Below are 15,529 nucleotides of genomic sequence, written 5' to 3' on the forward strand. Positions count from 1 at the left end.
TTTCCATGCTCTCAAGAGAAGAATGGAGAGAAGCTGACATGCAGCTGCATCCCACCCTGATGGGAAGGTGGGCACAGCTGGAACTGGAAGCTAAGAAGCTGGAGCTGGAAGTCAGGAAGCTCTAATTCAATTTAACTATTGTTGAAATAACAAAAGCTTTCAACATCTTTCATGCCTCATCTTATACCAATAAAACTAATAGTGAATAAAAAGCTCCAAAAGTACCTACCTACATCCCCATTATTAATAAACAAAAATCCAACAACACTATAGTGTCTACTGACAGAAGAAAAAGCAGTGAGATAGAGAAAAAGCAGGAGCTAGGTCAGTGGGATAGCCAGGCTTGCTAGTTTGAAAGGAAAATTTCTATTTCTCCAAACTTTCTCATAAGCTATAAAAATGCAGTGAAAGGACGGCTTACGAGAAGGTGACAGAACAAGAAAAGACTATAAAGTGGGAATAAAGTTACCATATCCTTTATCACTGTGCTCCATACACACATGGTGCAGTCATACCACTCCACAGGGTCTGTATGATCCTCTCATGCATTGCTTGGCTCATCCCTGCACTGCTCCTCTCTCCACATTTCAGGTTGCTGTAAGAAGGGCTGCTCCTTGCCGTGGCCAGGGCTTGCCCGGCTGCCTGTTGTGGCAGGCCTCGCCTGTCAGTCTGGCTGGAAGAAGAATCCTTAAAAGCCTGCAGGCTAGCTGTTGGGAGCATACACTCTTCTGATGAGGGAGCACAAGCATTTCAGGGTGGCTAATCTGTAGACAAGATCCTATTAAAACGAGGTGCTTAGAAAGCGTTATCTAGGTATAACCTGAAAGAGGAAACAACTGTTTAAGCTCATTTATACAAGATGGAAACTGCTTTTCCTCACTATATTTCTATCCAGCTGAAGTACTGCATTAACAGGTGGTGTTGCAAATTCAGTCACACATCTTAGAATGAAACTGTAAACCTGTAGTCTCATTGCTTACCCCCAATACTAAAGGCTTTCCAGACCAATTTATGGATTTAGTTGCTTCTACTTAATCAGTGGCCTTCTAGCTCTGCATCTGTGACACCCGTGCGACCTCCCTGTGATGCAAATCTCTGCTCCTTGCCCTCAGGAGGACCCTGAAATTAAAGATTCAAAAGCTCTGGAGGCTTTCCAGCTATCATAAAATCTCTGGAGGGAAAAGAGACTGGTGTCAGTGACTGAAAATTAGTATACAGTCTTGCTGATGTACATGAGAGTTTTTCTGAAGTGTCCCTAAAACACCTGAACAAAACAGTGAATGTTTGTGTGTGTGGCTAAAATGGAGGAATGGTAGTAAATACATAGGAGAAGTTGATATGTTCAGTAGAAAGGATCTACGTGTTAGGGTGCTGCACTTTGGAAAGGGAAAATGTAGCAAATCCTCATTTCTTACACTGCTACTTTGCTAAAAGACTTTAACAGGTGATTGTAATAGGTTCAAACCCATTCTCAGTTCATTATTGCGGGGAGGAACAGGTCAAAACTATTGCTGTCTTAGAGACCTCGGCTTTTCAGGGAAGACAACCTAAAAGACACTTTTCTGCCAAGGAGAGAGTCACTACCTGTGCTTGTGGTACAAGCTGCTGAACATCTGGATCCTTGATAACAGTGCTTCTTTGAATGACAATTCAGAACAACAGCACAAAGACACAGACAAAATAAAGCATGACCTGCAACCACTCCAGCTCTTTCACTTGGTCATCTTACATGTTTTAATGTTCCTCTCCCTCATACATTTTCTTGCTCCACATGTCAGACCATTTATGCTGCAATTTCCAACGTGTTTCACCAAACGCAGTGGGAGATGGCCTAGCCTGGGAAATGACTCAAGGGTCAGAGTGTGTTCCTATAAGCTATAGTAAGGGTCTTAATGCTTGTTACTAGGGTCAGCACACACACCTAGGTAGGCCTCCAGGGCTGCTGCAAGGGTGAGCAGTCAGTACCATCCCCTGCAGCAGAGATGATGCCCTACACTATTACCTGTAGGGCTTCCTGACTGCATTAAAGTGGAAGGGAACTGCTGCAAATCCCAACAGCCCCTCAGTGTGGAGCTGGGAGAAGGCCAGCACTCAGAGCTGAGACCTCAGGAATGCTCTCAGAGCTACCAGATTAGAGTGATTGTAGCATCACAGGGAGAAAAACATCCACAAATCATAATCCAAATGGCAAGGCTAGGCTTTTACGAGGTTCTGGCATGGTATGGGAACAGGACTTATAAAGACTTCAATCTGTCTGTGCTGTAAGATTTAATCATACTCTGTTTGCCTATTTTGTAAATGGTCTCTAGACAGCAGACAACTTAAAAGGTGAAGACTCTGTCTAGCAAAAGGTAAAAAAGCTCCCTTAAAGTTCCTGCCCTGTTGATCTGTGAGCAAGGAAGGGTGAGAGCAAAGAATCTCCCTGGGAGGCTGCTCTCAGTGGAGGGGTTCCTGACCCACCAGTGCATGTGGGGAACATAAACCCTACATAAACTTTCCCCCCACCAGTTTAATTTCCCCCCCAAGGCTCAAGTTCACAACTTCCCCATCCAACCCTTGCAGTCAGAGTTAGTCCCCAGGTACATTTTGGGGCTGGTTGCATAGGCAAAAACTGCCTTTGTGTGGGGAGCAAAGGTGGGTGCTCTCCTTCCCTTCCCCTATGACTGTGGATTGGCTCCGTAGAGTCAGAGCTCACAGGGCTTGGGGAGGGCTCTGGCAGGACTGACTCACTCTCAAAGAGGAACCATTCCAAACCAGAATTTAAAGGAGGACCTAGTGGTAGGAAGTGGGGAGTGTGGGGAGTGTGGCACACCTGGTGTGTGACATCTGCCTGGCGCTTCCTGAAGCCCCCAGTGCCCATTGCAGAGAAGGGAAGGGGGGCACCCAGTCATGAGCTGAGGAGCCCCGGGCTAAGGCATCCCCTCCCCACGGAGACGTGGTGATGAAATAATAGTTCTCAGTACCCTGCACAAGAGCTAGAGAAGCAGGAGCCTGATCACTCTGCACTGCCCTCATTGCCTTCATTGTACTCCTCCATTTCCCTGGGATCTCTGTTTTGCTCTGCCCATGGCAGGACTTTCGTTCCTCTGACCATTTTGATTCTGAGCTACACTCAATGCTTGCAGCATATTTTCCTAACGTGGCTGCAATGCAGCAGGGCTGTAGTAACACAGCCAAACCCAAACCATTTTATACCTCACTTTGCTCGCTCGTACAGTTAAGCAAGTTAGGTGCAAGCAGCTCAGCAGCACGCCAGGAGCCTGCAGCCCAGCTCTACACCCTGCTTATAGTACTGTTCTTCAGGGGAAAAGCACTCACAGCAAAGCACCGATTCCAGCAGTGCATTTTAGGACATGAAGAGAAGTCCAGTGATGTCTGAGACTGACCATCCTCTCTCCCTGCCTTCTGTAGATCTCCCGCTCGCTGCAGCAGCACAGAGGCAGCAAACACTTCTAGTCCTTACCAGGGCACTTCGGCAGGGGCTTGTTTGACGCCGAAAGGCTCACAAGCACTGCCTCGGCAGGTGGTAGGTGTATTCCTGAAGAAATGCAGCTCACTACGAGAGCTGCCTGTCATGCTCAGTCGCTGGCTGCCAAAATGCCAGTGGAACCAAAACTGCAAACAGGCGAGTCTCTGCAATGACACCCCACCGCCCCAGCATTTTGCCACAAGCTGCTTTTCCACTCATGGTTCTTCTCTTCCAAGGGTCAGAACCTTAGTCCATGGTGCCAGCCACTTTGTTCTGCAGCTGAGAGTTCAAAACATTTTGTCTCCGGAACCGGCTGTTCCTTTGTTAAACCAGTTTCAGTGCACCGGGACTGCGGAAATCGGCAGACACCTTTTGAATGGAAGCAGCGCTTTGCCTTTAACTTTGATATTAAACATCAATGGTATGGGTGTGGGGTTTAAAAAGGTTCAGAAAGCAACTAAAATTAGAAGCAAAATGCCTGATGGGTCAACATGGAAACTCCGGTTCCCTACCCACCTGCAATTTAGGAAATGTAGGAATTGTAGGATTTGTTTGCCGCTGTTCGGGGATAGGTCTAAGGGAAAAAAAAGTCAAAGCTTTGAAAAAGAGAGTCAGCTGAAAACAGAGAGGGTAAACACAGCAAAAAGCAGCAGAGAGCAAGTCCCCACAGATCTCCCAGCGCTCAGCTTGGAGGGTGTTGCCCTCCAGCTTGGTCCCATTGCTGCAGGCGAGACACGCGTTCCCACCTGGGCAGCGAAAGGCGCTCCCTTACTCACCGCTGCCGGCAGATGCTGCGGCCAGCGCCAGGGCGGAGAGCAGCGCCGTGAGCCCGGCGCTCCGCATGCTGCCCCGGCTGCGCTGCCAGCCGAGGGGCGCTCCGGCAGCCTCCCCGCTGCACCCCAACATCTACATTTCCTGCTTCCTGCCGGCGAGCGTCTGAGCTGCATTTCTTCAGGAGATGGACTCTCTTTGATGGGTTTTAGGAAGTGATGTAATTCCGTCTGGGCCTGTCAAGCGAGCAATGATTGCAAAAGAAAAAAGAAGAAAAAAAAAAAAAAAAAAAAAAAAGCAGAAGTTGCTCTTCAGGCACACACTTGGCTGACGCACCTTTATGCTGTAGGTGTAAGAGCTCCCGCTCTCTTCCTCTCCTTTCGATCCTGACTTTACTACCTTCTATCTTCATCCACACACAAATCACACAAATCACAGGTCACACAGATACAATTCAGCCACAAAATATCATATATGTATGTTAGCAGGAAGGTTTTATGCCACTTTTCAGGGTGGTTAAGCAAGAAAATTTCAATAGTGCCTCCCCTCCTGCCTTGGTTTTAAAGCTGTAATTGGGGTGTAATGAAAAGCTGTAATCGGGGTGGGAGACTGCATGCACTTACAGTCCCAAAAGGCAACCCCCAAGTGGGCTGTCTTCTGCAAATGGGTTGAATGGCTGGCTCTCCTAGGAGCCTATAACTGAGTATTCTGGGCTGGTTCATGCAGAGGAAGAGGAAAAAGCAGAAAAACACATCCTTTTTGGTTTTGAGCAGATGGCTTAGCGAGAAAGTGCTGGGACACCAGTTTGATGATGGCTGCAGATGACAGGGGACAGAAGGTTTCAATCCCAACCAGGATGCAGGGCCTGGCATGGGGCCCCACAGTGCCACAGCTGATTGAGGTGGCAAGGGGAAGGTAGTCCTACCTCCCTTCCTGACTCTTTTATTTTTGCTCCCCCTTGGCAGCCTTTGTCTGGGTGTACAGACCTTGGCTCTTGCTCCCCAACTCAGATGCTGCCCTGTCCTCTGTTCCCACCACCCCATCCCTGTCCACACACTCAGAAACATATAAGAGCTGGCCAGGCGCTTCCACGGATTTCATTTTGGGTAAAAGCAATGGAGAACTTAAAAATTAAACCAAACATTTTCAATCTTCATGCTGTATAGGATGGACCTATCCAGGGCCCAGGATTTGGATCTGGATCTAAACCATATATGTACCCAAGCAGGGAGAGTGGTTGGACCATATATTTGGGTTGTTCTACTAAGCGCTAGGTCTAAAATTAATCTCTCTGAGTTGAGGAGAATCTGCATTCCAGAGTTTACTCTGGAACATCCCAGGTTAGAGCCATTTTAAATACTTGCATAAAATTTTCCAGTAGTAATCTAAGGAAGGAGGGTTGAATGGCGACTGTGTAGGAGCTTTATAGTACTTCCCCTAGGCATCAGTCTGTCAAAATCTGATTTCTGCTCAGAATGTGTTGAGTTCTGGAATTTGTCGAAGCTTGTGAATCTTTCTGTTCAGATTGGTGGGAAGTGATCAATTGCTTCTCCAGCTAATAATTTTTAACACACTGTTGCTTTTATAGGTCATCAGTTATAGGTTATTTAGCTTGAGTAGCTGAGAAATAGGTCAGTGATTCATTAATGACCAGCTTGTTGATAGATTTAAGCCACTTGAATGATATAATTAACTAAAAATCTGAACTGGTTTCTTAGTATTGGCAATGTATGTTTATGAACTTCATAAAATAGTGGGGAGAAAAAGCAAAGTTGCAACATTTGCACCTACAAGTTGCTAAAGAGGAGCTCTTTGGAAGCAGTATGCTGACCAACTAATCAAATATTTCTAGGAGATATTCTTTAATATGATGTCATAGTTATACACAATAACACTTATCAGACAGAAATGTCAGAAGTGAGATTTGCCAATACTTTTAAGATTTTTCCATTAAAAAATGACAGAAACTCCAAGGATTAGTAATAGTGTCTAATTGACACAGACTGTTTGAATGATGGAAGTTCAGAAACTGAGGCTACCCATCTGTGCTCAAAGGTGATTTTCTCTAGTCTGGCAATAGGAAAACTGATAATGTGCTGGTGGCCAGCACAGGCAAAGCTTGTCTGTGTTTTCAGGAGCAGAGTCTCAGATCTCAAGGCTGTCACTATTGTCCATCCTCAGCTTTCCTTGAACTTTAGTCAACAGTGGGCAAAGTCTTACTATTTAACAGTATTTTTGTTGCTTTAATGTACAGAAAAGATCTGCTATACTCCTTTCCATTTTTACCCCATCTCCTTCCCAACTTTGCCGCTCTAATACCACATGGGCTGCAAACAGGTTCTTCTGATTTATCCTGCCCTGCATATTTGCAGTCTTGCCCCATTCTGGAAACCCAGCCCAGCTCACTCATCCATTACAAAAACATAAACCTAGACAGAGAAACTGGAAGGGAAAACAGGAAAGAATTCATGTATGTTTTGTATCTTTGCTGCATTTTTACACCATTTTTCTGAATGTAAAAAACTATATACATTTTCTTTTCCCTTTCAGTGTTTCTACACAGGTTGTAGCATTTCCCTCAAGTTCCCATCAACTATTATTGACAAATGTTTGGCTGACAACTCATCACTGCCCCTTGGAAGCAAGATAGCCATCTACTGCTGTGTACACAGGTATGATTTCTAAGGCAAATAAAAGTACAGGAAATGTGACTTTTGGCCACAGTACCTTTTAATTAAGATTTCAGTGGAATATGATGGCATTTTGGCATGCATTTGACTATTCTAATTTTTTTTTTTTTTAAATTATAGAGAAGGAGGAATGAGGTATTTTTGGATGCTGACAAATCCAACTTTCAATTAAGGGCAGTTATCTCGGTCCATCCCAAGCAGCACTGGGATCGTGCTTCCCTGAAGTACTCCCAGCAGGCTTCCTTTAGCCTGCCTGGGAAGCAAGGTTGGTACCTTTGCCTTGGTTGTTGTCTTCTGCCTCATGTGTCTCTCTTCACAGCTGAAATACAGAAACCAAAAGCTGTAGTGACAACTTCACTGCAAAACAAACTTGTGCATTTGGAAACTCATGTAGTTTCAGTCATGGATGATTCCATAAGAGGGGTAGAGGGTACCTGATAATTTCATAGGCCCTAGTGCATTTACTATGATCCACAATGCACCTTAGCAAAAATAAGTGTCTTTTTACAGGTAAAACCACTAAATTTTTGGGGTGCTTACCATGTATGTTACCCATCTGGAAACATTTGTGCATGTTTAGAGTATAAAGGGCATTTCTGAAAACAAAGCTAGGCAGTTTGCTAATGTTGTTCCCTAATAGAGAAGGATTTGCATCACAGAGATTACAGGATGTCATCAGAGCGACATTTTTAGAAAAACAGAAATGTATTGCAATGCTGCAGCCACTTGGCTGATGCTCTTCTTGTTTCTTTTTCCTGTGAGAACAACAACATCTAAACTTTTTCAAGTGATGTGGCAAGCTGATGGTTAGTTACAGGGCTTTTATTACAAACCTGCCGGTGCAGCTTTGTCTGCTGCAGTCTTCATCAGCTAATCCACCTGCTCTGAAGTGGAGGCAGGGGCTAGAGCCAGCCAAGTTCTGCCTGTCCTTTAATGACTTGTTTCTGTCTCTGACATATGTTGAGAAAGGACGGATAAATTTTTCCCACAAGTTACTGTGAAAGAACGGAAAATAGCAGTGTACTGCAATTCACTGCAGCATTTTAAAAAAGCCAAAAACATCAAAGCAAAAGAGTTTGCGCAAAGCCCACAGGGATCTTCTTGAATCAGCCAGAGTGTCAGCTGCAATGGCACTTCTGCGGGCTGCTGAGCTAAGTAAGATTTGCAGAATCAAGGCTAAAATCCATCCTTGTGCAGAAATCTCATGGGGATCTGGAACCTCATCCATGGTTTCACAGCAATGCCTGACTGAGCTGCAGATGACAAAGCTCTCTTTCTAACAAATTCAAATCTAGGTTATATGAAAAAACAAATTACATTTTATTTCAGCCAGAAAGGTGCTTCAGGAAAAGTTTTAGATCTTTCTGAAACCAATGCTACCTGTATAAATTAGAACAAAAATTAGAACAATGAGATATTATCCCTATAATGGACAATGTAATATAGCTAAAATGAGAATGAAAATAAAAGCATAAAAACAAGTATCTGCCAGTTTTAAGAATCTCTTTGCTTAACTGGACTTGTAATTGTTTTTTATTGTCTTTTCCTTTTTTTTCCTTCCACATGCATAACACAAGCTGTTTCATGCTGACAATATTTTGTATACCTCAATAGGAAGAGAAATAAAATACAAAACTAAACTTGAAAATATTCATATGTTTGCATCTAAGTTTCCTTTAACAAAATGAAAAATGGGTCCAAATAGAGATTTCTAAGATCAAAAAATCTCTGAAATGGAAGAGGCCTCAGGGTGCACCAAGAGCACTGACAGATTTAGATTGAAGTGTAGCTGGACACTTCATTTCTACTCATTTGTGGGGAAGCAGTACATGGATTATACATTTTGCACATGCCAAAAGATTCCTAAGTTATTTGTGACTTGTGTCAATTCCTACAATAGATGATGCCTCCATTCCATCGTAGTACTGACTGTGTTTTGAAAGATGTGTCCTCCTGGAAGCTCAGCTTTCCCTCAGGCAAAATCCACAGCTGAAACTGCACTTCCAAAAGGACAATGTCTGGTCAGCAAAGTCATCTTGTTATTTGACCTCAATAGAGACACAACTACTAGCTTACATAGTTAGTCCCCAGCAGAGCTTTCCTCCAGCCTAATGGGGATTCACCCATAAAATCCTTCACACAACAACCTTCTTAGACTCCTATCCTTGGAATCTAGGTGGGACTCCATAAGGTCCAGATGTTTGTCTCAATGCAGGCTGGATAAAGGTGGGATGAACACCCCAAGTACAATTTTAGGGTTTGTTTTTTTTTTTTTAGAGCCTGCACTTTACCTCAATGCTATCAGCTGCACACTCCTTTTGGTAACTAAATTAGTGCTTTATCCTAACTTTGCAACTTCAGAGTGCTCCTGGGCTCCACCAGTGGCTGTACCATTTTCTGCCCCCAGAACTGTCTGTTTTAACATGGAAAATCCAGGTTTTTGGGCCAGGACACTGTGCCCCACTTATTTTCAAAACTGTGTGGCGCATCCTCAGGAGAGATGAAGCCATGAGTATCTCAGACCAGCAGCCAAGGCCTGAGCAATGCAATCCTGAGAATCAAATTTTCAGGCACTTTCCTTCATTGTAACTAACTCTACTGTGAGAGAAATTTACAATTTATTAATCTTTTATATTTTGTTCTTCTGAGGCCAGTGCTGGAATGAAACTGAAATAAAACCCATCAGTTTATAGAAAGGCTTGGGTCACTTTCCTGACCTTTTATTTATGAGTAAATCAGGGTTTCACTTTTTTGTGGAACAGCACAGGAATTTATTAGTTAAAGGTTTTAAAAGTTTGTATCATTCTTTGAAGATAATTATGCACATGTTGTATTAGGGTTTAAGCTGGAATTAGAGACTGAAATTATATAAATGGAAATATAAATTTTCTGCAGGGTTGCAGTATCTCAAACTTGTATTAAGTATACAGTTGATATAAACAATCCAAGTCCTAGTTAAAGGAACAAATGAGTAATTGGGCATGGGAACTCAGTTATCAGGAGAGGGTCCCCTTCCACTCTCAGTCAGGAGAGTGAGGAACACATCTGACCAGAAGTGGACCCCAAAAGATGAGCCATGTAATAAGCTAGGAAGAATTAATTTGCTTGAGATGCCTTGCAGAGGGATGCAAGCGTGTTCAAAAGCCTGTTCAGAGCAGGAGCTGACTCCTGAGTCTCTGGTATTGGGAATAAAGCTGTTTTGTACAGAAATGGCTGTGCAGGCACAGGAGAGCATCAGACCTCCCAGCACAGACAGACACATGGCAGACAGTACAACTGTAATGCTAAAAGGAGTATCTGTGCAATTTAGAAAAAAACTTTGGAGAATGGAAATCTACTGGCTAGGTGGCTACTCCTGGGAGTGAGAGAAGAAACATATCCTGGATGTGCCAAGCAACAATCAGAGCCTTGTCTGGTCACAGGCTCTCATGTGCCAGCTCAGTTGATAGATGCATGGTCAGCAACTTAAATGGGGACAAAAGGCATCAGCAGGTGAATTATCTTTACATGAAACATCAGTGCTGCATGTCTTACATGGAGGTGCCCACTCAGTGGTTGTCACAAATCAATGCTAGCTTAAGATCTGGCTTGAAAAACCCATAGTGCTCTGTAGAAATTGAAAAGTTTCTCTTAAAGGGGTAACAAGAAGTGAGATTGATGAAGTAAAGGACTGAAAACCAAACAGAAGTCTGTCTCGGGTGCAATCACTGTAGAATTTAGTAAAATGAAAAGTAGAGAGACAGGTACTTGAGGAAAAGTAAACTAGGTTTTTTTAAATCCTCCTTACTTTCATTTCTAGGGTGCTTCAGTTGGATGTCCGAAGGTATTTTCTCAGCTGTAAACAATTCATGAGAAGAGAATAAAATCTCAAAAACATATTCTTTCAGGAATACTAGACCATAAAAAAACACACCAGCACATCCAAACTGTAATGTGAGTACTGAGATTTTTCCAGCCACACCTAAAGCATCTGAAGATAATCTTTGATGTCCTAAAATAATGCTGCTTAAATGTTGCTTGATACTTTTTTAGGCTGTTGCAGCTCTCATTTGATCCTCCCATCTAGGTCCCTTTTTCTATTCTTGAATTAAATGTTCTCAACATTTTCCTTTGCATATTTTCACTGTAATTACTGAACTTTACTTCACAAATAGTTTATATAGAGTCCAGACTCTAAAGAAACATTAAAGAAAAGCTTTTTTAAAGCTTCTCAGATACCAAAAAATGCAAATAAACACTAACTACATTTAAGAATATGGATATCTGATCTGGGGCAAATTTTGTTCCTAGGTGATTTGAAAAATTTTTTCCATGGTTTGTCATTTAAATACCTTTAAAGGACCTAACCCAAGTATTCTGTTCTAGTGTAGAGCTATGAACCAACATTTAAAATCATGGAAGCAGCCTCCAGTCCTGTCATAGTCCAGCTCTGCAGAATTTGAGGACATATTTAAGCATATAAATAGTCCCAGTAGAATTAAAGAAACAGCATCCAGCTTTAAACCAGACAGATATTAAAGAAAAAAAGTGTGATAGTCTGCAGAGAGACTGTATTTATAATGTGTATGCAAGCAAGAGGCTAAATTAAGGCTGTTTGGAAGCCTCTCAGCATGTGTTTTGAGCCTGTGCCTTTTTAACTTCAGGCCCCTGAGTCAAAATGTGTTAGTGGACCTGAAGGCACTTTGCCTGCTCCTCTATGCAAGTGGAAACTAGGACTGAAGCAATGAAACATAGCTGATTATTAAAAAACAAACATATTATTGGAACACTTATTTTTTTAAAAAAAAATATTCAGTTAAAGCACTTTCTGTATGGCACTACATTGTTAATACTGGTTTGACCATCACAGATGCTAATATGTGATACATGCCTTTTTCAGGGTGATTGTACTAAACACATATATTTCTGACTCAAAAGTTTTCAACAGCCTTTGCAGTGCCAAGGAACCTGTTTTAGAAATTTTACATTTTTGTCTAGAATCTAATATCAGAAACCATGCTGCAGCCTGGAAAACTATGTATCTTCACCCTCATTTCAGATGGAAATGTGAGTTGTGTCTTGCCTTATTTAATTAATTCTTATTTCTCTGAAAACCCTGTCTCGACACAGGGTGTATTTAATCACTCACCAGGTCTTCATACAGGTGATAGTATTTTTTGGTGATATGCATCCAAAATGCCATCAGTCACAACCCAGGGAGGGATATGCTGAGGGCATTTGTAGCAGAAAGCATTGCTTCTCAACACTCTGTGTTTAAATCTAACTTTCAGTTCAGTATAGCTGACTGCAGTGCTGCAAGACTACCTGAAAAAATATGTATCATAAATTTGGCCTTCTAATTGAGTCTGGAATAGGGAGAAACCTTTTTCTAAGAGCTGGGTTGGATGTACTGCAGAACATTTTCAGGTGGATCCGTGTTTTGACCAGTATCTGTGATGGCAGTACAGGATGGCACACCTTCAATTAAATATTTTCTTGGTTGCTGTAGAGTGCTGTGACAGTGAAATACACTTCAGTATATATACTAGCAGCCCAAAATCCTAATAGCAGTACACAGACTGATACCCCTTAACTCCTTTCTATGCATCTGTCCATGTCACACCCCTGTGCCAAAATGTAGGTGCACCAAGTGTGGTCTGAAGTGAGAAGATCATGGTTCTTACAGGCTGCTACCTTGCGTACATCCTGAGGCTTGATCTTCTGTCAGAAGTACAGGTTTTATACTTAGGTGTATCCTAAGTACGAGGCAAGCGATACTAAAATTCTGTGAGAACTGGCATTCAGCCAGTCACAGACAGATGCAGCAAGAATGAAAGAGGTCAGTCCTAACTAATGGCTGCTAATGAAACCCCTGAGGGAAAGAATTGTAGATATGATCCTATAGGAAATAGAAGCTTCCTAAAAGTGAACATATAATTCCTATCTTAATCCATTTTGGTTCTGAGCACTTAATTGTGAAGTTTTATGTCTTCTACCATGTCTGCAAAGGTCAATCCACACCTAATCTGAGTCTACACCCTTCTTGAATGTAAATAAGGGCAGATCTCAGCATGGTTCAAATTCTTATAATTTTATCTCCACACAGAGAGAAACGTGGAGTTCATTTGAGGTTCTCAACTCATTCTTTTCCCATTAGAGCTGGAAATGCTTTTAGAGAATCCAAGTATCTGATACTCAACAAAACAAAAACAAAACAAAAAAAAGCCTGCCAAATATAGGTGCTGTATTTAAAGCCTGTAAATCAGGAGGGTGGATTGCACAGAACCATCCCAGGTTTCCAAACTGGGGGATAGATTGGGTCAGGCAGGCAGCTGACAGGGAATTTTTAATCTCTGAGGAGCTGGAATGGCAGACAAGAAGAACAGAGAAGGATGAATAATTAAAAGCAAACCAGTACCTGCATTACTGCTTTTGGAGGATGTAATCTCACAAATATGTGCCTTGCCTGAGGAGTCAGCATCCTAATAAGAAGCTGGCTCAGCCCACTTGGGAGGCAGAGCAGCAGTTAAGTCTCCCTCTGGCTGGATTCTGTGGGCTGTTTTCCACACATTGCAAAATTTCTTCCGAATCCTTGCAGGTCAATATCCTTCTGAACACTTGCAGAGCTCCCCCCAAAGAACACTGTTCAAAATGATCCCCTTTGTGAGGCTGCACCAGTGCAAGCTACTGGGCTCTCCCCTTTTGAGATGAGGTGAGAGGATAAAGAAATCCAAAGGAAGTTTTAAATTCATAAAACTACCTAATCCCCATTCCAAAGAATTCCTTAGGAAGGTTACATTAATGTAAGTTTCATATAATCTCATTGTCCAGGATACTGTCTGCCATCCCAGTGTTAGTCCTCAACAGATCATCACCGCAGATGCAGACATTTCACAAGGAATGCAGGTTTGGAGTTGCACATGTGCATTATGGCTGGGTATAAATAATGGTGTAGATATCGCTAGGGAATGATCAAGTAATTTTACTAAAGCTATTTAACCATGAATAGTTAAGATGAAATTGCAAGATGACTTCTAGCCACTCAAGCATTGTTTGCCAAATGCTCTTCTGTTAGCTCTGGCAGGCAAGTTGCTGGCACCAGATTAGACTTTGACAAAGCTCTGAAGGTGGTGTATATTTTAGGGCACCTAAATCTACATGAGATGAGTGAGGGCCAGGTGAGAATGGGACACAAAAATCTAAAAGTTTTATTACACATTAGTTTGGATTTCTGTTGCCAACTTCTACACGATAAAAGGGTATGAAGAACAACATTGCCAACTTGGCAAGAAATTATGAAACTCTAAATTTCTTTGTGTTCCTAAGGGAATTTCTGTTGCTTTTTGAAAGGATTGGGCTGGTAATAGGACATTTAGGGAAAGCCGCCTGATGGGGCATTGGAAGGCTGTTTGTATTCACTCAGTAAGCAGAGCCAAGAGCCTGTAGCTCTGTTTGCCTGTACTTGTATTTCTGTCCTGCTGTTGCATGTCTATAGCATTTGCCACATCTGCTCATGCTTCTCTGCAGATTCTCACTGTTTAATGCACCAAATCTGGTCACCCTCAGCTCTCACAGGGAATTAAGGGTTTGTCTCTATTAGAATTTGAATTGTAATTAAAAATTGAATTGTTTGCCTTTGCTATGTGTTGAGCATACATGTAACAGTCAGAGCCACTATTTTGCAGAGCTGTAAAACTGATATCCACTGTGCCAGCTTTTCAAAAATAGTTTAGCAGTTGTTGGTAACAGCACATAATAAGTATCTCTAATTCAGGTACCAAGTTCATATTACCAAGTGTCTCTTGGTTAACAAAATCCATGTCAATTTTCAAGCTCATCTGACTCTTATTGAAACGTCTAGACTCTGCAGAAACTCTTCTTACACAGAAATGCCGTTTCAGCCTTGCCTTGTCTCTAGGCAAATGTCTATTTGCTTACGAACATTGATGAGCCCTGGGCAGGTCAGTGACAGACAGTTTACACAGATCGTGTGTCCTTAGCTCTGGGGAAGAAAATTCAAACCCAAACTTGTGTCAGTTTTGAAGTGGAGGTGAATTGTGGGTGGCCATTTCTTGCTATCCAGAATTCAGAGAACTTGTGGTGTTACTTCTCATAATAATTTCTGTGAGCTAAATTATGTATGGAAATGGACTTACAGAGGACTCTCAATGTTGATTTTTAATAAAAAATTCTGCTTAACCTGACTTACAAATTCTCCTTGAGTTCCTGCAGGGAAATCTCAACAGACCAGGACCCTGCCTTTTAACTCCTCCTTTTTTATGTTCTACCTGTCTTTCTCTATGATCTCAGGCCATATGGGTTCACTACAAAGCAGAACGTGGCACAAATATCTGAAGTCTCACAAACAGCTATTGAAATAGCAAAAGAGCAAAGGTAAACAACAAAAGATGTAGGTTCAAATAAAAACTTTGATAGATATTAGCTAATGTTTGAGCTGGCATTTTTAATTGGGCTTTTTAATGCAATATTGTAACACTATGTCAACAAACAGTTCCAAACTCATTCTGTGTGCAGGTTTTGTTTGTGGGTTTATTTTTAACAAGGTTAAAAAAAAAGAAGAAAATTCATGCTGGTGATCAAGTGTGCAAAAGAAAAGTTC

General features: G+C 42.1%; 1 protein-coding gene across 1 annotated transcript in view; it reads right to left on the minus strand.

Annotated features, from left to right (window-relative positions):
- The window catches only part of TMEM154 (transmembrane protein 154), a 35,994-nt gene that overhangs the window by 16,610 nt on the left and 3,855 nt on the right, over positions 1-15,529 (minus strand). Inside the window, exon 2 of the mRNA XM_058839053.1 lies at positions 4,246-4,476. Coding sequence (XP_058695036.1) covers positions 4,246-4,375 — 130 coding nt within the window. The 5' untranslated portion in view covers positions 4,376-4,476. The remainder of the gene's footprint in view (positions 1-4,245; positions 4,477-15,529) is intronic.

The sequence above is a fragment of the Poecile atricapillus genome, chromosome 4, assembly GCF_030490865.1.
Source record: "Poecile atricapillus isolate bPoeAtr1 chromosome 4, bPoeAtr1.hap1, whole genome shotgun sequence".
In the NCBI taxonomy this organism is placed as follows: Eukaryota; Metazoa; Chordata; class Aves; order Passeriformes; family Paridae; genus Poecile; species Poecile atricapillus.